Source organism: Mya arenaria, chromosome 15 (genome assembly GCF_026914265.1).
Source record: "Mya arenaria isolate MELC-2E11 chromosome 15, ASM2691426v1".
Lineage (NCBI taxonomy): Eukaryota > Metazoa > Mollusca > Bivalvia > Myida > Myidae > Mya > Mya arenaria.
In genome coordinates this window covers 13,251,041-13,276,178 of record NC_069136.1, presented here as the reverse complement: position 1 = coordinate 13,276,178, position 25,138 = coordinate 13,251,041, and the positions used below count along the sequence as shown (strand labels likewise).

At 34.3% G+C, this 25,138-nt stretch overlaps 1 protein-coding gene across 1 annotated transcript in view; it reads right to left on the bottom strand.

The window, feature by feature from the left end:
* Positions 1–25,138, bottom strand: part of LOC128219120 (TPR and ankyrin repeat-containing protein 1-like) — an 82,556-nt gene that overhangs the window by 6,730 nt on the left and 50,688 nt on the right. Inside the window, 12 exon segments of the mRNA XM_052926941.1 lie at positions 86–303; positions 485–627; positions 2,522–2,604; positions 3,927–4,091; positions 4,761–4,919; positions 13,614–13,780; positions 20,336–20,557; positions 21,203–21,311; positions 22,089–22,216; positions 22,744–22,990; positions 23,088–23,209; positions 23,792–24,116. Of these exon segments, the coding sequence (XP_052782901.1) occupies positions 86–303; positions 485–627; positions 2,522–2,604; positions 3,927–4,091; positions 4,761–4,919; positions 13,614–13,780; positions 20,336–20,557; positions 21,203–21,311; positions 22,089–22,216; positions 22,744–22,990; positions 23,088–23,209; positions 23,792–24,116 (2,088 nt within the window).

The window sequence follows — 25,138 nt, the reverse complement described above, 5'->3', positions numbered from 1 at the left end:
TATTATCGAACGACTTCATGTTATTTAAGTCAATTTTAAAAGTATGCACATTTTTTATATATACTTTTAAATCAAATCTATCAACCTGGAACTTATCTGCAGCCTCCTGTGCCGTCGTGTTGAGGCAGCTGGTGATAGCAGCATGATCAGTGTCTGTTTTTTTAAGTTGGTGGGATAGATGGCGGCATTTGGCGAGCAGACACGTGGCTATGGTGTGCTTGTCAAAGGTTTTCCGGGCCGTTAATATGGCCTCTTCCAACCAACCGTGCATCAGTAACACCTTCGCAGCTCCATCCAGGTCGCCTAAATATAACAGGACATATTTACCTAATTGTTGCTGTTATTATAAAACAATAGCAAAATCCAAACCACTTTGCTATTAATTGATGTCAGGTAGGTTTTGTATAAAATGCCAGAACCTTTGTTTTCCAAATTTTAGATCCAGAATGTTTATTTATCATGACCCTCCAGCTTAATCCCTTACCATTGCCCTCCATTATCTTAGCAGCCTGTAGTATGTATCCACGGTTAAGAAGGAACTCCACACGGTCGTTCAAATGCTGGAATTTATCCACGGCTTCCATCATCATGGCTTCATTTTTGTACTTATGGTACAGCTCAGCAGCCCTGCAGTTACATGGTGACCTTGTATATTTATTTGAAACAGCATGTTTATAAAACATGTATGCCCACCTAGCGGCAGCCAGTTTGTCATTATTCATTCAATGTTTGTGTGGTAATTAAAGGTTATGATCAACCTTTGTTCCAAGGTTGAGGAGAGTAGGTATAGCTATTGACTAATTCTAAATGTTGTTATAGGAGTTGATGAGTTAAAGTTTCCAGTAAAACATGTATGCTTCCTCCTGACAGCAGGGAATAAGTTTAATCAGTAATATCAAACTTCGACTAGTCATGACCAGCCACCCTAACTAATTTGAGAACAGTATAGCCAAGCATACAGTCAATATACAAGGTTTGATCTACCGACCAACGACCCCACATATTCAAAGCAACATACCTTGTTTCTTTATTGAAGGGGTCATAATTTAGAAGAAGATGGCTTCGTTCAAAAACGGTTTTGAAGTGTTAAAACATAATACTATTAGATAGCCAGAGTTATAGGCCTTGCTTTGCATAAGCCTGTTGGCTGTTGCATTGTTTCCAAGTTTCACTTGAATACTGTGGGAGGTTTTAGCAATATAGCAAAGTTTTAAGTTTTTGCATGACAGTGAGACCAACAACAACAACATCATAGCTAACAGAATACCTTCAATTTTTCCTCGAAAAACAAACGAACTAAATATTTTGAGGAATTTCGTTTCTTTCATGCTTTTTGATGGAAAGTTTTATCAGTGAAATAACAATAAAATAAGTGTTGAAAATATCAACTTTTAAAATCCATTGTAGTAACTTCATCTAATTAAAACTAATACCATCACTTTACCGTTTATGAGAAAAATGGTAATTCTGCTTCTCAAACGTTTTCTTGAACGTTGATGCTAAATGTTCTAACGTTTGCTTTCATACCATTATTATATGAAAAACTAGAGAAACAAACTACAGATGAAAACAACTGCTCAAACATTAATAGGATGATAAATCACAGTTCTGAACTGCTGTCGTTGTAATACGTTATCCAAACTTACTGGAAAATCCACACAACAATAAACAGATTAACTAAGGAGTTTTAACCCACCCTCACCTCAAAATTTGCAATCAACCTCGTGTGGTCGTCACTCTTTACCAGGTTTTCAAGCGAATCAGACTTGTCCCTGATAGTGAGGGAATACTGAATATTCATGTATCATGAAACACACTCTTAAACTTAGAAAAACACTTTTATACAATGACTATCCGCAATTGTTTTGCTATTACGTTTGACCTTTTAAATTTTCATTCTATTAATGGCGGCGTAGTAATGTGGTCATGTATATTCATGCCCTTTTTAATTTGAGTGCTTTCGTCATGAACGTCATATGTTAGAACATATATGCATTAATAAAAGTTCATTCAATAATGTATATAAAATGTTTGCATTGAAACACGAGTGAATAATAAACTAAACGAAATAAATATCTGAGACTTTTTTCTCCACGACCCGGAAATAGAAAATTGACAGCTACGTCATCAGCTATAATTTTGTTTTAGGGGCGTCCCACGGGTAGCAGCGTGTTTTTTTCAAAAAGGGGGTATTTCAAATATAAATTAAAAACTACTAAAACTCCGAAAATAAGCATAAAAGAAACAGTAAATTTGATGATTTCAGTGTAAGATCGTATTTAATTTCAATCGTGAAAATATGTTTTTCTACGACACTCGTGAAATAAAATACGATCTTATACTGAAATCAACAAATATGTTCTACATTAATTTATTTACATTTAGTTCATAAAATTATTTTCATCCAAAAGCTAGTTTGTACCCTTTTTATAATTGCTTTCATTCTATGAAACATTTTTGCAAAGCATAATGTAGTAGTAGGACAAAATTCTTATAGTAGACAAAGTACTATAATTTTTACCTGTGACTGAGTTTTTCCTCTGTATAGTGGTACTCTGGCGCAATCAGCTGCTGGGGTATTGGCAAGCCCTCCTTTCTTAAATTCTGAAATATAATCGGAAATTCATTGTTTAGACAATAATCCAACCCCTCCCCTATGCTTGTCTCATTCCGTTCGTGGACATTTGACATTGGGAGATATGATGAAGACTTTGAGTGTTGTGTCCATGAGGGGAATGTTTTACTAAATAATCATGAAAATGTATTCACTGTGTATGATATATGGGTCCACCATTAAATCACTGTTTTGAACCTTTGACCTTTTACTGGGACATTGGCGTTTATCAGTTGCCTGGAATGTGGTTTCTCCATATCGTTTCGATGTAGTAAACATTTTACCTGAATGTCATGAAAATCTTTCCAGGGATTTATTAGATACAAAGCAGACCTGAGCTCTTTGGCTCAAACCTTTGAACTTGACATTTAGCCGGCGCGCCTACAATGTGGCTTCTCCAAGTCTCGATATGGTGAACTTTGATTCTACTTTCATGGATATCCTTCATAGAGTTTCATAGGATTCCGTCATGGCGATTTGGAGACATGTGCGGACACGAAATCTTTTGCGCGAACCTTTAACCTTGAAATACGACCTTAACATTCAGCCAGCCTGCCTGGTATGTGGGTTCTGCATGTTGCCTCGATGTGTTGAACATTTGACCCGACTTTCATGAAAATCTGGTATAGGGTTTACAAGATATGGAGATGGCAAGAAAGTGTGACACACGAACATACGGACTTGCATCCGCCCAAAAAGAAACAATACAAATTCCCCTACATACATGTAGCATGGGGGAGACATGGTAGACCAGCAGTGGTACTCTAAGTACTCTAAGTAGCATTATGTCACCCCTGAAATTGCATACAATAAAATCGGACAGTTTGTTCATTAGAAAAAGGTAACACGAATACAAATGTTGTCAAATTAAAGACCCCCCATACAGCCTACATATTTTTTGTTAGGTATGTGATGTTTTACTGGAAGGTGACCTCATATTATTTTGTTTATAATTTGAAAGGGATGTGAACATGAGATTATTTTTCTAAAAATACTGTTACAAATAAGATTTTTTAGCCTTCAAACATGGCAGAATATGTCAGATCATCTCAAACTGTTAAAATAAAGAACTAAAACACAAAGTGCAATGACTTTATCTGTAGTGTAGTTTGATTGACTTAGTTTACATATTTAAAATCAGCAGGCATTGCCCTTTCCAAAAATATGAATATTAAATGGGGTTACCAGGCACCCAAAATTAGCATTATTGATAAAGAATTTATACATTGGGTACCTTGATATATCTATAGATAAGTTTGTGCACTCCATCAAAGAAAAACAAACAAGCTAATAAGAATACAAGTTCTAATACCTCGATGTTTATGTTATATAGACGCAGTGTATCGATGGCCATGTCATATCTTTCATTCTCCGAGAGCACATCTAGGGCTTTGTTGAAATTCCCTAACTTTTCGTAACAGCGGCTGCTGTTACGGGGCTGCTTAATGCGTCGGTAGATCTCTGCAGCCCTCTCAAACTGTAAACAGGTGTCAATAAATTGATCTGTCAATGTCAGTGAATTGAATTATCAACTTTAGTGAATTGTACTGTCAAAGTCAGTGAATTGAACTCTCAAAGTCAGTGAATTGAACTGTCAACGTAAGTGAATTGAACTGTCAGTCAGTGAATTGAACTGTCAAAATCAGTAAATTGAACTGTCAAAATCAGTGAATTGAACTGTCAACTTCAGTGAATTGAACTGTTATAGTCAGCGAATTGAACTGTCAAAGTCAGTGAATTGAACTGTCAAAGTCAGTGAATTGAACAATGAACGTTAGTGAATTGAACTGTGAATGGAGTGAATATAACAAGTCAAACTGCCAACGTCAATGAATTAAACTATCAACGTCAATTTATTGAACTGTCAACGTCAGTCATTAAATCATATTTTTTCCCTAGCATATACATGTACATGTACCACAAAAAACCCCATCTAAATTATGTATTCATTCGAATTTTACTTGAAAATAGTCCTACACCATAAATTAATGGAAGAAGCGACACTATTTAAGCAGTTACAATGACCCCTGTGGTGGTCAGAGACATATATCTCATCATTGCACCAGTACAATAGCCCAAAGCATTTGCTGCTCATTACATTTCAATTCTACTATGGGGATATTTTCTTGATAACATTGACACAAACCTGTCCCAGTTTCTCGAACAGTTCGGCAGCCATTTCCTGTTCCTTGGCATTCTGTAGACAGACGGCAGCTTTCGCAGGCTTGTTACATCCAAGGTAGAGCTCTGCCGCGTATAAAAATTTGTCCCTCATTTGTCGGGGTTCGTCCTTCAGTCTTGATGCCTGTAAGGTGGGAATATTAAGTTTTTGGCTAGAGACTGACGCCACGATTTGCAGGCTGGTAACACTCAAGGCAGAGCTCTTCCGCATACTGAAACTCTTATTTTGTATGCATGCAAATGTATAAGATCATTGAGTATTCAACATCCGCTAAGGACCGCCCTAATTTAGGTTATTATGTCTATATGGAGGCCTCGAATTATTAAATTAATGATGGACTATTGATACGAATACGTGTAGATATTGGCCTAGTAATAAGCCTAACACACTAGACAAAATAAATTGAGGTTAAAAAGTATGGTCAACTTTTGTAAGATACATCATTACATACATGTAGGTCTGACAATCAGCTGTTAGTACCATACTGAGTAATAATTGAACAGCTTCAACCTAGTTGATTGTGTTCAGTTATTCACAGATGAAAGGGACTCATTCACAGATTTAAAGTTTGAAAAGACGTTGTTCAAATCAAGTTATTGTAATTTGTACTTAAATATACCAACATGAACTATATATAAAAGCCAGAAATAAATCAATTTTTTATAATTTTAACAACGCTTTTGGCAAAATAGAGCATTTTCTGCCAGCATTTAAATATTTGTTAACAACATAGCTATTATTTGAACTTTTCACGAGGTTAGATCATTGTCACAAGATTTCTGTAAAAAGTAATGCATTTAGAATATTTTGAACATTTTAGGGTTTGGAAGTTTGTTATTTCGAAGTAGTTGAAGGGGAAATATGGATACACGAGTTGATATGAAATGTAAATCATTGCATATTTTAATGCAGTAAGTATGCATAATATGGTCATCTTTTTTAACACATCTTGGCATTTATTCTACAAGATGTTAAGATTGTTTCCAAGGGAAAAGTTTCACAATGGAAATGAACGTCATGTTAATGTTGAAAAATTGATATGAAAATGACATCTGTATGCAGACAGAACATGGAAATGAATAACACAGCAAATGAAAAGCGTTTTGTACAAACGAGTAGTACAATGTTTTGTTAACATATCAACATCAATGTAAAGTAGTAATACATTCAGTAATTGTCTGTTTTGGAAATATGTATGTGAGCAAACTATGCATGTTTTGATGAGGTTGGCAATAAACACATGTGTAAATGAACATGTTATATGTATGAACATTATCAACATATACACTGAAAGAACATGTATAAATGTATGAATGAAACATTTAGTTGCAATTTGTTTTCAGTGTTCAATGAAAGTATCAGTCTAAAGCAGCAACTGGTAAAAATATGCACACATAAGTTAATAAGCACTGCTGGCATGATGAGTTCTAAACAACAATTAGATTAACAAAAAATACAAGTGTAAGCATTATCAATCAGTCTATAATATATATTGAAATTGCACACGTGATAAAAGCAAAAGCTGCCAGCACTATTGTAAAACGAGGAAAACATGAACATAAAATAAGAAATTCCAGTTCTGTAAGAAATGCAATGTCAAGATAATAAATCTTACATACCTGACATTTATTTATTAAACTTAAATACGTCGACATATTTGAGCATAAAATGTATGTGAAAAACCTATGGAATAAATTATCTATCTTAAGAATGAGAATGATGCAGGTGAAAATATTTTTACATGCCAAATCAACAAAATTGCATATCCGTATACATGATTTCAGTGTGAAATACACAAACTGGTCATGTACGAAACTAGTATCTTACTGAAGGCTACAGTGAACTGCTAGGCAGACATTTTGACCCACATTCAGTGTAAGAAGTCCTTTTTTGAACACAATAATTAAATTTAATAGTTCATGGACTGAAGAAGACAGTCAAGAAATAATGTAACAAACTTATTTGAAGTTGAATGCATTTGACATGTCAACAAATATTGAATGAAATGCTAAATTTATATCTAAGGCTGGAATGTTTTAATGTGATGTACATGTTTGGAGTGGATGACAGTAAATTTTATTGTTTTATTTTCAATTGCAAGGAAGACACTAGTGACAATTTTGTTTGACAAATTATATTGGAACACATACCTTTTTTGCTAAATTATACCTATTTTTCAGTTTGACATGAAATGGAAATGAAATGTATAGATATTGTACTGTGATCATGGAATGGCAGTTTAATTGTATGCTTGAGTTTTAGTATTGGTATGGAAATGTGTAAGAGTTAGGTCTGGTTGGTAAAAATGACAAAAATGAAAACTTAAATCAGTGAAAACAGAACATTTTATTTTAATGGGTCATTGCGGTATTGCTATATTATGATAGATGGCACAGTGTAATTGCAAGCATGTTTAGTCGTGGTATACGAATGAGTAAGAGTTAAGCATCGTTAATGAAGACTTGGATTGTTTGTCATTATTCAGTAAGATATACATCGAAATTGGCTGATGAAATGTACAGGGCATCCGAAAAGTTTAAGGTCAATTTGTGGTACATCCCATGGCAACAGGGCAATGATCCATTAATAACTTCTGAATGTTCTTCGGGATAGTGGCTTGAAGGCATGTTACGTCACAGCCGAGTACATCAAAGCTGAGTACATCAATACCGCAAAGGGTGTTGTTGACCTCCTGAAGGCTTCAGTTTTCTGGAAGTACATGTACGACATACATGGATTTCATAGTCATTGATATGCATTGCATACTATTGCACGGTAGAATTAAGAAGTGATTACATCAAAAAACATTTGGATACCTAATAGAAACTTCTCGTGTTTATTTTGTGTGCTGAAATTTCTTAGTAGTTGTCTATGTTACATGCACACACAAACAGTTCTAGATGAATAAGAGATGTCATGTGAAGGTGAAATGGTGGGAACCGATTCACTACTGAAAAATACATGTATTTAAAGTATGATGAGAAAAGCAATTGATTAAGTGAAATAACAGATTTGCGGAATTGATTCTTTTGTTATGACAATGTGAGTGTTACCTTGACCTTAGGGAAGAGATGTGGGCATTGCTCATGATAAGTAGCCAATATAGGCCAAACAAAATTTGGATTTATTAAAGATCCCTTGATACTGGTACTTGACACATTCAGAGACAGGACATTAATTCGTTTACTATGCTTATACATAATATGCAATGCAATCTAAAGCATTTTATAGAAATAAATAGTAAATAAAACCTGACCTTTGTGCTGTAGGTATCTGAATTACATGCAACATGTCAATATTTCATGCTGATCAAAAATATGCCAAACTACCTGGAAACCCTTAAAATTTATATATGACAAAGTTAAAGAGCAGACACAGCCACATTGACTCAATGAATAGGACACATAGGTAATGATAGCCACTACAATGAGGTCATGACAATTTTAGAATCATTGAATCAATATAACAAAATTTAAATACCATTTTTTTTCTAATGACTGAATATATATCATCACCATAGTGCAAGAACTCATTAACTGTAAAAGGAAGTAGAAGCAGATATAGAGATCTTGCACTAAGGTAAGGATAAATGCATGAAAATATCACTCGGGATAGGCAGACAGACTTATTATAAGCGTGAATCAGTTGAGTAATATCATATGCATGAACATAAACATTTTCAAAATAAATAAAAAAAAACTATTATTCTTTTAGATTAACCATACTGATTTTAACTCCAAATGGAATAATTTCACAAAAGATGAAGCCTATATCTAATATTGAAACCATACCTGAACTTAACAGATGCACACGATGCTCTTTTCTCTGCAAGGGAGGTAAGTGCTGTCTGAAGAGGCATCACTTTAACAAAGAATGGGTTGACAAGCGACTGTCCCATATCCACATGTTCGCAAGGTTCTTTATCCTAGATGCCAGGAGCAGATTGTTGTTTTGAGTCACAACAATGTGACATTCATTGTAACATGTCCTGACCACATCCTTTAAAGGCCATGCTTGTGATGGAATTCTTTAACTTCAATTGGTTCAGTAGTTGGTAAGTATACAGTGTTGCATGTCACAGACAGCAAGAGTTAGTAACATTTTAGCCTCATCCCCAGCCTTAACAGACAGTCGTTCAGGTTCATTGTAGGTTGTTGTAGCACTGTCATCTAAAAGGTCATTTATGGATGACATCTGAAATAAGTCATTGTGCAGAGCTGATTAATATACATGTCTTTTAAAAAAATATTAGAAATGAGAGGAAAGACTTGGAACATAAGGAATTTTAATCGAAGTTAAAGGTAAGTGAAAGATTTATATCAGTGAAGCAAATTAAAACTCCTATATCAAATTTCTAACCTATACAACTATACACTTAAGCCATTTTATGCAAGACTGAAACCTTTTCAACTCCAAGAACTTGAGTAAAAGCTGTTCATGTAAATTAAAGAATGAAAGCTGTTAAACACCAAGTTCAAGAATGAAAGCCATTCAACTCCAAGACCAAGAATGAAAGCCATTCAACTCCAAGACCAAGAATGAAAGCCATTCAACACCCATATTGTCCACATTCAATACTGTTCATATATATATATTGTTCAAGATGATATATAGTTCAACTCCATAATTAAGGGTTCGAATTTACCTTTTTTGATACTTGCAAATTGTTGCGAGTGCTAAAATTTACAATTTGCAAAACCAGACACTCACTCGTATTTTTTTAAGGACGGAAAAAGTATATATTGTATGAAAAACAATGGTTTAAGGTATAGTGTAATTGTTTTAATGAATGATCATGTAATTGTACATTAAACAATATCATCATATATGTAACACTGACATTACGTACTGAGGAAGTCTTGATAAGGCCAAAAAATTGGTATGTGCAAAATATTTTGAAAACGTCCCTTTCGTCATCTGTGTTGAGGGTCAATATAATGTTCAACTCCCTGTTCCACATCGAAACAGTTTGAACAGACGGATTATTTCATTTTGTCTTCTTTGTTTGGAACTGGTTTATCATTGCCATCAGCCGTCGGCGATTTTAAAATCAACACGCGTAAAAAATCTGATCTTTTTGCTTTTCATCTTATATAGACAATGTCTCGATACGATTATCGCTAAATACCACCGCCAAAAATGGAAACGAAAACCCAGTCTACAAAAATACATAGTAACGAGTACCTGCCACGTAGTAACGAGTACCTGCCTGTGCGCATAACGTTAATCAACGTCATCAATTTCAGTGTGATTATCGGAAAACGAAAGTAGGCATTTCTAAAATTAGTTTTATATCTATTGTGCAGGAATTGATCACCGATTATGTTCATATCTATTTCGAGGATTGTATATTTTCTGCAAATTTTGAACTCGCAAATTTTTGCGAGTGTCTTTAAATTCAACTACCATTTTTCAATTTTGGCTCGCATTTTGCGAGTGTGCGAGTGCTAAATTCGAACCCTGTAAAATGATATATTGTTTATCACCGAGATCATATTTTGTTCAACTCCAATATCATATATAGTTCAAACTCAGTGTTCAACTCCAAGATAACAACAATGTGCAAAATGAGGATCAATAGTTATTCACTGAAAGAAAAAAATCTTCGACGGCTAGTGAGAACATATATATCTTTATACATATGTATTAACAGTGGTGCACATCCAGTAAAATGATCCCTAAAAGTAAATGTACAAAATTGTGTTGTCCTTAAATTCTTACAGACTTCAATTGTAGACAACTACCTATCTAAAAGTCTTTCACAACCTTACTAAAATGCTAGCTCGGGACTACCCAGATGAATAACATACATGCACGGTAGATCAATGTTTAATTAAAAGCAAGTCATATAACTATGTGGTAAGTAGGTCACCGTTGTTGACAAAGAACACAGACTATGTAGATCATGAACGCATCAACCAAAAAAATGTTAATCAATTCCTTTAAATTTTGCTCGATAAATTAATCATCTATCATTTCTATGTAAGAAAAAGCGATTAAAGACATAGTGCATACATCAATATTTACATACGCATGTTAAAACTGTTCCTGTTATTTCCTGTTATTGGGTCTAGTCTAAAATACTAGACGTGTTATACGGATTCTTCCAATCCCTAACGTCTAAACGGGAATGTGCAAAAAACGGGGGTGTTTTAAAAATATTGAAATTGTTTTAAGTGAAGTATTTTATGGTTGAAATTGATCATAAAGAGTTATATTCATATTTTACCATGTAAGTGAAATGCTATTTTGCACTAAACAAGCATTTAATGCATTAAAACAAGTTGTTTACCTTTCCAATAAAACGAAAGTTGACTGACACAGAAAACAATTATGCGAAGAGGAACAACTCGATACAATCGTAATAACTCGGCCTCCTCCGACAAAGCTTCGAGATAGACCTCGTTATACAATCGTAACAACTCGGCCATGGCCGAAATGTTCCGAGCGATTTAAAACTGTGCCCTGAAGCCTTGCAGGTGCCCTTCATGTATATATCGTTATGTTTTGACAGAATGAAATAAAGATAAGCCGTCAAACTCATAATTATAAGTTGGATATTTATTTTTTGTGTACGGAACTAATATAAAATAACATTATCTGGTAATATATCTTGTTTTTATGATATTTTATAGACGCTATATGCTTTAACCCGGAATCCTGATCGGAACAACTACCCACTTTTGATACTAAACAATTTGTACGTGAAGGATTTGCCATATAAAAAATCTTTAAAAAATCCGTCAACGTACAATTATTTGGACTATTACTGGGTCCTGCTCAGAAAGTCGCCATGTTCTAATTGCAGCAGTTGTCCACCAATTATGCTAAGAAGTGTGCAAAAACTACCTCTAAAAAGCTGTCCACAACTTCCTAAAAAATACTGAATTACATTCATGGTATCACTACGTAGTAGTTCACCTAAGGTCACAAAACTGTGTACGCCACGAATGCATAAACAAACGAAAACATGTACACAAAGCAAAATGTACGTCATCAAATTAAACTAGATGAACTACACAGCTTCTCATCGTAACCTAAACAAATTAAATAATAGAACATGCAGGTTCATGATTAAGGCCGCTCTATGTAATTCACGAACATAAACATCGCACATTGACAACAGGTAAACACAGATATTTGCACAAAGAACAATATACTGGATGAGTACCTAAATCGGAGCACTTTCGGCACTATTTGTGAAATATTTTTAGTTACATATACCACAACTACAAAAAATTTTCATCAGCATACTAGGATTCAAGACCAGTTGATTGATATAAATGGCATTTTTCAAGATACTACCAATCTGCATAAAAAGTACTTTATTAGACTGCCATTTTCGTCCTCGGAGTACCTAACTATGGAACAGTTTTAATTCGTTATATATTTTTCTGTATTCTTTTAAAATTGTTGATCCATGTTTTGTTTAAGTAAATTAATAATTTATAGTATTTCTAGCTTGTCTTTTTTTGTCATTTTTGTCAGTAAAATTTGTCACAGTATGCTGTGATTGTGGCAAGCATGAAGTCTTTCCTCCGCGAGCCATGTATTGACAATTGAACATGAAACACTTAAAATGGTCTCAGTATTTGAAATACTTACCGGAGAATCGTGTTCTTTGGAACTTGTATCTGAAGCAAGCATCTTTATTGATTAAAATCGTAAATAAACTGATCTCAATCGGAAAAACACTTTTATAATGGCTGTTCCATATTTAGGTACTGTTCCGATTTAGGTACTCGCCCAGTATCGTGTAAATAATGAAGCAAATTCAATAACTATCATGCCAAGCACATGTGAAGCCGTTCGTGAGTAACCATCTGATAATCAAATACTTACAATACACATTTAGTCGTGCTGATGTCCATGAGACACTCTTAGGCAGGGTGCTTACAAAATGGCGACGATCGGAAAAGTGAATTGACAATGCTCATTATAGGCGGAATATTCGGTATAATATGCCTTATTAATATACGGTTTCAAAAAAGCATTCACCTCGTTTATTTCTTTATTGATCAGTAAACTATTGTTTTCATATCCTTTCATTTCTTAGGAAATGTTAGAATTGTTTAGAATCGATTAATCAAATATGGTAACTACTTGTAACTACTCGATTTACACCTGTAACAATACATTTAGTTTTTCGCCGTTTCAGAGCGGTTGCGTTTATATATATTGTCATCATTTTCTGATTTTTAAGCTGCATTTTCAGGAATATGCAAAATATATCAGTTCAAGTATACATTACTATACATCAATTCAGATTTGTTGAAGTTTAAAGATGTCATGTGTATTCAAGCATTGACAGAGCGTACTATTTTTGACCGCTTTACCATCAAATGATTTGTAGTGACGATCTGATATGCCTACTATGAACGTGGCCCTAAAGGGCCCTCGTTCAAAAAATGCATTTATCAAACATGAAGGTTCCAACTTAATAATGCAATGTATAAGCTGCACTCTCATAGATATACCGTTTTTACAACTTTTTTATTATTTGTCTAGGAAAGAGCAAATCTGCATACCAATGGTAAAAGATTGCTGACAAAAGATCAGATCGCAGATTTTCATATTTTCGTGCGATTCATAAATGTTTCATGGCTTAAAGCGTTACTAACGGTCTAAGAAAAATGCATAAAACATCAATTTTTGCGATCTATTTATTTGTCAGCAGTCTTATATAGCTGGTTTCCATGCATTTTCGCCCAAAGTGGCTCGTTCAAAGACAAAAAAAATAATTGTGTAAACGTTCAATCTGTGAGATTGCAGATTAAACACCCTACTATTTGTATATGTATATGATATAAGACCTACCTCAAGTGCCTGTCCATGGGCGAGGGCTATTGCCTCCTGACCATGATCCCCGCCCATGGCGAAACATTTGGCCGCTACAGTGTACAGTGAATGGCGCATAAAATCTTCACCACGCTTCAGCCAGTCTGACGGGCTAGACTTCCCAGCAAACACTGTCTCAGACAGTCCTACAAGAAAAAAACGGTGATATGGGCAAATCTTTGTGAGAAAACAGATTCAATTAGCAGTTTGCTAACAACACTATAGAAATATATCAGAATAGATTTAAATAAGTGTATGTTGAAACGTCAATAATTATGATGAAAACACATTAAATTACGCTATATTCCATGAAATCGTCAAATTTTAAATCACCCAAATAATACACCAACATGTAGATAAAGAATAAATAACTTAACAATACGTCATTTTGATTGAATATTGTCAAATGGAACATGTCAAAAGGCTAAAGCCGAATGATATATCTGTTTCTTTATATAATGTCATAACATTTTCACTTTTAACACATGATATGTACTAATTTTCATGTTATAGTTCAATTTCGACCCGTAAGCTGTGACCTTTTTGTCAACATTCATATGAAAAACTACAGACACAAGCTCAGTAGCCGAAAATTTAAACATAAACCCCGTTAAATGGACCAGGGTAAACGCCAATATAACACAAAAATAAACAATCATAAACCAGAAACATTGAACAACAGCACAAAACTCCACAAACAACACAGTACGTATATCCTATATATAAAACTAGGTATTTTTTATCAAGGATTGTTAAATACCGACTTGAAACGGTCAGTAAAATGTAAATTTACTCGGGGTTTAAGAGTTATTATATATTTTGGCAACAATTTGAAAAAAAAACCTTTTAGGTTTATGTGGGGATGTATACTTTGCCTAAAATGATCAACAGCATTTTCAATTCATTAATGTTTCAGTAGAATTTGATCAATTGTTAAGGACTGTACCATCTTGTTTTCCCAACTGTAACATCTACATTTGTACACATATTTTCTATTCAAATACGATTAGCCAGGCAATCATTAATAAATATGAAAAGTGAAGTGTTTTTCACTATTTAAATCATAAGATATATGGACTTTAATTATAATGATCCTGATATTTCTCCAAATGAACTTCACTTTTTGAAAACAAACAATTTATAGCACAAACAAAAAAATAAACAAAAAAAAATGCGTGTCATTTTGATAAAAAATAATAAAAATCATGAATAGGGACACCCTATATTGTATACACAAAACTAATATCAATACCATTTTGTCCCTGTAACAGTAGGGACACTTGTGTTACACGAAAGACAATTTTATTTTGTGGGAGTGACATTTCAAGACAAATTTTTTATCTTTAACTGTTTTATTAATGATTTGATTAAGAACAAATACTCTCGTGTGAACACGTTACATGATGGACGGCTATATTTACTGTAAAGACACTAAAGTTATCATGCAGGAGTGCATACACAATTTGACATTATTGTCTAACTCAATGTATATTGAAATAACGGAAATAATTACATAATGCTGAATAGCAATTTAAACACTAAAACCCTTTAACTAAGTTAAACTGCTATTTGAATGCGTTTACATTATAAGCAAATCTCAGTTACAGTAGTGACAAATAAATTGACAAAAGTGAATATATACACTTTATGGGCACCGTTCCCTACACAATTTGACATTCATGTCTAACTATATGAACATGAAATAACAAATGACTGCATAATGATAAATGGAATATAACATTTACAGATTAAAACTCTTGGTGTATTGTTTTTCGAATGAGATGTGAGCCTATTCATATCTCAGTTACAGTAGTGACAAAGAAATTGACAAGCTGGTTATTAACACATTACTGACAACTTGGCCAGTTTTTCAACTTCCCCTTATTAAACATTTACGAACGTAATCTCCTCACACCGACGAAAGTGCGAGAAGTTTACATATGTTCATTTTTAGCAGAAGTTGAAGAACTGGCCACATTTTTCAGATAAATCGAACAGTATCATAATTTTTATAATAACTGAGTTTGAAATGTTTCAGCCCATGAATCTATCCTTTAACACTGTCGATTGTGGTAATGGCGCGGCTTCATAGTTACCCATACATCCAAACCAAATTGTTTCAATTATTTTAAAGCGAATGCCTTTGACATGCTTTGGACAGGAATGATTCCCATAACACTGTCAATTGTATACCAATCTTGATCTTATTTACTCTTGGCCAAGTGATAATGTTTGCCTTCTTTTCTCCCGGTTTGTTTCTTACAGCTAACAAGAATCTTTGTTCCACGAGCTTCCACAATAATACCTGGATAAGTTGTTTTATTGTAAAGAACCATTACATATTTTCCTATGCACATCCTAGGGTTGCTGATGTCAAAAGGTTCAATTGTATCACTGTCACACTGTGTCTTGGTAGTCTCATAGATAGAGATATCTGTCGGAGGTAACTCATCTGGAACATTATCGAGACAATCTCATTTGAAACAGTGTTGTTGGTGTTTTCAATTGGAGCACTATGATTGATTACTTCTATAGGTATAGTCTCATTTTTGCATTCTATCAGAACTCTCTTATTTGTTATTTTCATTTGAACTGTCTCATTTGCGCTTTCTATCGTATCTGTTTCATCTGTGTTCGTTCAGGACCGTCTCATTTGTGCTTTTCAACGATTCAGTCTCATTTGTGCTTTCTTTTATAATAGTCACACTCCTGCCATCTAGTTTCGTTTCGTCTATCTTTATAGTATCATGTGTTTGTTTGTCTGGAACAGTTCCGTTGCTGTTTTTTACGGAACTGTCTACTTTGTTCTTTCTATTGGATAATTTTATCTATACTCTCTATCGGAACATTTTCATTCGGGGTTTCCAGTATTACTGTCTCAATGATGCCATCAATTGGAACAGTGATATCTGTTACTTCTATTTGAACATTTGTATTGGCACAATCTGGAGTAATATAAGGATTGGACGATTGTCCGGTAGTTGTCTTCATCCCACCGCTGCCACCATTTGTAACGTGCGAGGCCACCAAAGTCATAGACGCAACAGATCCCTTCAGAGAAAAGCATGCTCAACCTTGAAGGGGTCGACTGGTCTTTTTTTATACTGTTCTTCTTATTTTCAATCCCGTCAATCAAAACCGTACCATCCAGTTATCTGTTTTCATTTCTAACACGTTTCACAAAATGCAAGAACACTTCCGCAGGATGGAAGGCAATATCCGTCCGCATCAACCATACATGGGCATAGTTATGTGACAACATATCTAATGTGTTGTTTAATATGAGTTTCCCCAAGGGTCTTAGTAGTCGTGTCGATGGACGTTTTTATTTCAATACAATATATTGCTAGCTAAATAAAAAATACCATTTGATGGTGATAAATAAAATAAAGCATTTGTAGTCATTCATGTTTAAACTCATGTAACATGTGTTCATTCATGTAACAGTAAAACACAAAACAGCATTTCCAGCTCGAGCATTGCTAATATGTTGAGGATTTCTAATAAAGATGTATAATAAAGATATACTATTATAATGAAATGGACACAACTAAATAATTAAGTTCAATTTTCTATGTTATCACATTTAAAATTATCAAAATGGTCGTTGATTTCTTATTCTTTAACAGTAGTTGGTCTCTCCTGAAACACATTTTCCATAAATTATCATGTGCATTGACAAAATGTATATTGTAACTAAAAACTGTTTTCCCCGATGGCATTTAAACCTTTGATCATTTAACTTTAAAATCATAAATACGTAGTTATGAAGCTACTCAACTCAACTCAAAACTCGTTTTATTTACTAATTCAGGTTACAATGTATGCAACAACATGAATAGAATATATAAAAAAAACAATAAAAAAAAACGCATGTTTTACTTATATGGCATACTATTGAGGTTTTGTCTCTACTGACACAAAACGGTCTCTCGTGTAACAGAAAAATTAGATCTTCGAAGCAAGAAACTGAAATGTTAGCATTTTCATCTTTAAATTGATTATTAAATTATATATTGATGTTCTGATTATACAATGTGATCATTTATTACACTATTAATGAACACAACTATATTTTCGTAATTTTAATGCATTGAGTGTCTCTCCTGTAACACTTTGCATCTCTACTGTAACAAAAATGCCCGTTACATGAGTGAATGTTACATGAATGAATTTTTCGCTTGTTTTTATCAAAATAAAATCAATATCTTCTACCTACGATATAAGCAACAGATATTCTTTGATTCGTCATTACATACAGATGTAATGTCAAATAAGCCATACTCATACTCAAATCAATTTGTTACATTAGAGACAAACACACAAAATACGCATCTACTCAAAGTCCTTTAAGATATCAAATACTCCACTGTATTACTAAAATAATCCGCCAATTGTCAAATAATGTTTTGGGAAAGATGACTCCTAAAATGGAGGTTGATATACCGCTTAAGTCATGAAAGGATCAGTTATTATTTTGAACAAATCTCTTGTTGTTACATAATGTGACATAAACGTTAGGCACAGATTTTGGAAATCATTTTTTTTTGATGAAGGGATTGAATAATTGTACCTTTTTATGCATTATTATTTCAGTCACACATAGAATAAAGTTGGCAGGGTAATTTTGTAAAAATGTACAACAAAACATAAAGTTTCATACACAATCAGATATTAAAGCTTAATAAGAAGAGTGCTTGAACGCAACTCCTAGGACAGCAAATGTTGCCAAAATATATAATGACTCTTAAACCAGTTTGTGTGCACAATCACACTCTTATCCCAACAACCCCAAATAAAGTAAAAACGTAAAAGGTGAATCATTGTGTGTCATTTTATAGTTACCTTTTCAGATTTACTTTCTTTATAGTATATATAGAGGATCTCAAATGAGTGTTTCTTTTGTATCAAATTTATTAAACAAGTTATGAATACATGTATCGGTGATGCGGTTACCTAATTCTCATAGTCATTACAATAGTAACATGTGGAAAATATTATATGGGTTTATATCACTCTTGTGCTGTAAGTTATGTTATAAAGTTAGTTATTAAACTGCTTAATTCAGACGATACTTAGGTCATATAGTGTAATAGATAACTTTTAGGACTGTACTGCGAAATATTGAGGGTTCGAATCCGTTGAGGGTAACATGTCTTATTGTTATGTTTTAGATCTTTTCCATGCTTTTCACAATTCCAACAAATGTTTTTTATTCCAAATACCCCGGTCAATGTTTAATTTTTAATTGCTATTTATTGTTTCATGTTCATCCATTAAATTAGTATATTAATTTCAGAGAAATTAAAAAGTATATTTTCAATTAAATTATAATATTTAAATAACCTTCAGTAAGCTTTGGTTACGACATATTTGTACTAATGACTTGAACTACAAATGGTCTTAACATGTTTGATGATTACTAACTCTAAAATTGTGCGATGTCAATAGTACAAGGGCCGATTTAGCTTCAAGCATGCGCCTGCGTGGGGATAAGGCCACAGATGCAAAATTAAAATAATTTTGGCGAGAATTTCCAAATATTTTTTTGCGGAAAATTTTAAATAACTCTATGGAGAGAATATTCTAAATACTCCGCAGCAAATTTTGATGACAACTGTTTTTGTAGTTGAAAATGTGGAGATCTGTCGAGTCTCCCACTATGCAATATGTTTCGAAAAACAGGTACAAAGTATTACGACGTTATTGCCAGTAAACTTTCCTAATCACTCATAAGTACCGAACGAATACAGAGCTGATTTTTATAAACGATCTAGGGCTTGATCGCGGACATTGAGGATTATATCCTCTGCCTAAGACGGAGACGACTATAGCCAATGTCAGAATATAACATAATAACGTAGTGATAAAATGTGTTAAATAATCAATTCATCGTTTAGTCACCAATTGACTACTGTCTAGTATGACTCTGTAAAGCTATTGATCAAGTGTACAAGTCAGCACTTTATACGTTCGGTATGTCTATAAAAGGTCACTGACGTTCTAAAAATAACGTTGTAATACTTTGTACCTATTTTCTATATTTCCCACCACAGTTAAGGACGTCATCCAAAATGAACGCCGAGTATTTAAAATATTCCCTCCATAGAGTTTTCTGAAAATTCCGCCAGAAATATTTAAACGTTCCCGCCAAAATTATTTGAAAATTCCCTACGTGACATCATCCCTCGCTCATGCGCATAATGGTGACTAAACCGATCCTTGTACTATTGATGCCTACATGTATGTATTCAAATAAGGACATTAAAAAAAAGAAAAATGAGTTTCGAACTCATTTCCCCATTAACACGAATTGAAAATCCAGCGCTACAGCCACGACTATAACACCAGGTGCATAACAGTTATAATTTTACCACTATGGGCTATTTTTGTAATAAGCAAATTACCTGTTATATGGATTCACCTTAATATCTATAAATACAAAAGTACATTCAGTGGTCAAGGCGTGAAATCGGACTATAGTATCTTTCGTTTTAGTCTTCAAACCATTTTTTGATTATGGCCAAGGTTAACATTTTTGCGTACCAGTACTTCACACAAGCTCTGTCAGTACCTTTACCCCCTTAAAACAACAACAGGCGAGCTAAACTAAAACGGGAATTCTCTGCCTAGCAATCAAATGAAAAGGTTTATGTCATTCCACCGCTTACCAAATATACTATATATTTGGCCGTACTTACCTTTCTTATTAATTTCCTCGTCCTGCAGTGCCGTCACCAGCTTGCGGGCTTTGAAGTACTCAAACATAGGCGCACGTTTAACATCGTCCTCGTCAAATATCCACACATTCACGCGGGCTCGTGTCAACGCCGTGTACAAGCGCTTCAGTTCAGAGTTGAGCACCTTGTGTTGGTTGAGGTTAAAGTTCAGGGGGCGTGGTCTGTTCGGAGCTTCTAGGATGTCTGTGATTAAAGAATATTTACATTGCCCTAGTTTTCTATACAGAAAAACTTATGTATATTCTGCATAAACATTCTGCGTTTAAAATGACATTGGTTATTTCATTGCTGCACTCCTATTGGACAAGGGTGGCGTCATTTAACTAATGATTGTGCTAATTGGGCATATTTTGTTAAACTGAGTATTCATTTATTCTATTGTTTTGTTATTTGGATGGTGTCTTGAGTTGTCAGTATGCCTGTGATAAAAGAGTCATATAGCTTTAAATATGGAGGCTTTATTGCATTGGGTTTTAATTTTGCACTAAACAAACAATCATGTACATGAGAATATTTTATTTCAAACACAAAACTTCTTAGCACAGAAACAGCATTCACTAATATTCATCAATAACTCGTTTTATCAAGTAAAGTATCATTTGTGTAACCGCAAGTCATTATTGCAAACTTGGGCCTGTTTCATTAAAGATCTTAGACGTAAGGTGGAATTGTCAAAATGTCACATGTTTGCTAGTTTGCTATGTTTGTTTGAACTTGTTCAAGTCTTAAAATAGTACCTACAAATCTAATATTCTATAAGAAAAGAATAAGATCATTTAATAAAACAGGGCCCTGATCAGCAAGCTCGGCAGAATCTTGACAAACTACCTTTATCAATCTGCACAAGATTGTCATACACATATCGTGCTCCAGTTTGTGTCTGCTGCCTTAGCTGTCCATCCAGGTACTCTGTTACAACTCGCCATTCCTTAATTGCCTGGCGAGAAAGTACATGAAGGTATGAGATATACACACTAAAATTCTGTGAATCGGACGTTCAGTTTTGTACGGTGTGCCAATTATATTAGTAAAGGTCATCAGGACTTTAACCTACTGACCCCAAAATGAATAGGTTTCATGTACTCGTTCCGGTCACGTGGCCTCCGGACATAAGAATTTCTATGTGTCTGTCATATTGTTCTGGCGACACAAAAATTCGCTCAAGATATCGTGCACATATCTAGCCTATATCTTGCCTCTATCTATGCCTCTTGGCTTAGTTGTCTCTCCAAATACTCTCCACCCTTAATTGGCTGCTTTAGGGAAAATACACTCAAATATATATCTATCGGAAACAAATAAGATATAGTTAGGCAGGTTAAAAGCTATGCAATTTTTACTTTTTGAATACATCAAATGTCAATGTTTACAAGCACTTCAGCCCAAGCTCAAGAGCGCCACAAAATCAATACCAACACTTGTCTGTTGTTGTTTTTCAGTAGAGCAAGTGGTGTCCGTCAACAATTCTTAAAAACAGAGATATGACCCTTGCCATGCGTGTGCGTTTTATTTCTGGAAACATGTTTAAAAGTTTCAGCAGAATACCATGAACATTTAATCTTTAAGGTTCTGCCAAGGTAAAGGTTTTGCATGTTGAAGCCAGTTACGCACAGGCTGAAACAATATCCTTATTATTTATCTTGAAAAACGGACGCGTTGAGCTCATAAAACAATATCTCGTGACCAAAGTGAATGTGTCAAATAGATTCATTACCTCAGAGTCTTTGAAAAAGTTGTACAGTAGTACATCATCAAATTCGAGACCCTTGGCCTCATCAATGGTCAACACAAGGCCAAGTCTCAGCTCTTCCGGTATGGAGTCTCTAGCTGCATCATTCACCACTGTAACATTACAGCATGGAACATATAATACACTTGTTTTCCCCTGTAACATTGCAACATGGAACATGCAATACACTAGATTGTCACTGTAATATTACATCATGGAACATGTACGGTCCTAGTATGTCACTGTAACATTTCAACATGATACATGTAAAATAGTCATACACCACTGTAACATTCAAACATGGAAATAAAATATACTAGTTTACTACTGTAACATTACAAAGTGGAACATGTATTATACTAGTATACCACTTTAACAATTATTTGGCATTGATTAAAGGCGCACAATATAGGTGATGCAAAACATTTTTTTTTTAATTTTAATGCATTAATATGTTTGTTTCATCCTTTATTGTGCGTCTTTAATACTGGTAAATGGCTCATAACGAGCTCTGTTAAAGTGGTAGTATAGTGAATCTAATCTCTAGCTGCATCATTCACCATTGCAATCATGCATTTCACGATAACATTTTAACATGAACACTTTATCAGGAAGGAAAACCTAAAAAAGCCAAACCAACCCAAAATAGCCTGATGAGCGCCAAACTCAATGTTTGACGTCTTCCTCCGATTCCCCCTGAGGAGAACAGCAAGGTCGCCAAAACTGCACGACTCCAGTAGTATAGGCTGGGGACCTTTAAACGAAGCCTGGTCTCGCTGAAGGCGGTCAAACGACTCGGGAAAGAACTCAACCATTAAATCTACAATACTGGTTGCCAGGGAGAGAATACCAGCATGGGAACGGTAGTTCTGGGTAAGCTGGTAGACCTAAAGGGAAAACATGGGGCATTTATGACGCAATGATGACAAAACATAAACAACTTGAATTCTTGTAAGGTGACAGACAGTTACAGTATATGAATACCTGCGTTGGGACCTCAACAGCTGAAGTTTTTTTGCCCATTGAGTTTTTTGCGTGAAAGAAGAGCGACCGAAGATCACTAAATCGAAATGAGATGCCTCGCATGATACTCTGTGCAGTATCACCTGTAACAAAAATGGACATATCAAAGGAGCTCAATAAGATTTATATCAAAGAAAAAAACAAAAAAAATGCAAAATGTATTGCAAAAATAGTGATTGCCAACATTTTATGTGTCATCTAAAATGTTGAAGCATTGTTCACATTAACTAGATTTCATCATGACTTTGACCTCAAAATGATTTAACATCTTCTACTGACCATTGCCAATTTTTAAACAAAATTTTAAAAACTATACACCATGTCGTTCAAAAGTTATTGATCAAAAACAAAAGCTCGGATTTTTTTAAGTAAACATCACCATGACCTTGACCGTTATAAACCCCATAATCAATAGGAATCATCTATTGACCAAACCAATCTACATATAAGATTTGAAGACTATGTATTAAATAGTCAGGTTATTATTCAGAAACGACACTGTGACGACGATAACTTGGACGTCAATGCATGACAAAGCAATCTCATAGATGTAAAATGTTTCGGGTAAAATCGTAAGACAGACAACATTCACTGAACTTTGTGAAAAAAATAAATATATTCACAACATTCAGTAAGGCTTTAATATTATAATACTTAGCACATACCTGTAAAAAACATGCCGTTAGGGTCCTGACACAGTCTGATGAGCAGACACAGTTCTGCCTGGGTAAAGTCCTGAGTCTCGTCGACATATATCTGATGAATAACCCATGGACGCCTCTTTAAGACACAAAGGCGACAAAACGTGTCGTGAACCAGGTCGGTCTCATCAAATAGCGAGTTCTGCTTCCTAACGTGTTCGTATTTTAAAAAGCAGGAGTAGATGGAGTCTCGTTCTTCGGAGAAATTTGGAGCTCGTTTGCGACCAAGTTTGAAATACTCTTCTTTTTCAAGGTAGCCATTGGGTTTGGACAGCGCCTCAAAGGAACCCTAAAATACATCGAAATTAAGATTTGCCAAATACTACATGTTCATGAAAATATTAAGTTCCCCAGCTATTGCTTGTTGTATTTTTAAACATGACAAGTATGAACAAAAGTGATAGATGTTGACCAAAGGAATTTAAAATTATTTTGAAAAAAGGTTAGTATTGCCCTGGTGGTAATTGTTTTGGACAAATAAACTTTGCATAAAAAATGGCAGGCGTTTACCTATACACTATTTTTTAAAACATATAACTTACAATCATCCATGAAAAGGGAATACCATGGGGTATTTTTAACAACCTTGGTAGAGGACCAAAAGACAATGTTACACACCACAGATTTTGTATCTATATGCAACACAGGTGACCTTTTAGGCGTGGCCAATTATAAAACCAGGGGCATTATTTGAACAATGTGGAATGAAGACCATTAAACAATGTTAAATTAAGCTTGATATTTGTTTTAAAAACTGTACACATGGTCCAAATTGCATTGCCGTAGCTTCGGAGATATGAAAGTAGGTCAAAAGGTCACCTGTTATTGTCTATATTGATATGTGTTTGCAAAACTGAATACATGGTCTAACTTTCATTGCAGTTGCTTCAAAAACTAGAGCTATCGCTGTATGTGATTGATAACTCCACTAAACCACCTTTTTGTTACACAAAGTATCACTAGGAGTGATGAATACTTCTTCAATGCCCTCTATCGGTGAAGAAACATAAATTCAATTAATGGTCTTAATACTATATAGAAATAAGGACTATAACTTTTGTTGAATGAGGCATGAAATTCTCTTTTTAGTTTTTCAAACGCAAACTTCAGTTTTAAATTGAGTTGCCCAAACACAAAATAATGTTTTCTGTACAGTTGAAGTACATACCCCAAAAACGTATTAAGTTATGGAGGGAAGTATAAAATAATATACCGAGAGCAGTCACGACCTGCCACATACCGAATTACGAACAGTAATAGCTTTGCCTTACAACAAAGGATAACACTTAAACAAAGAATATATAAAATTCT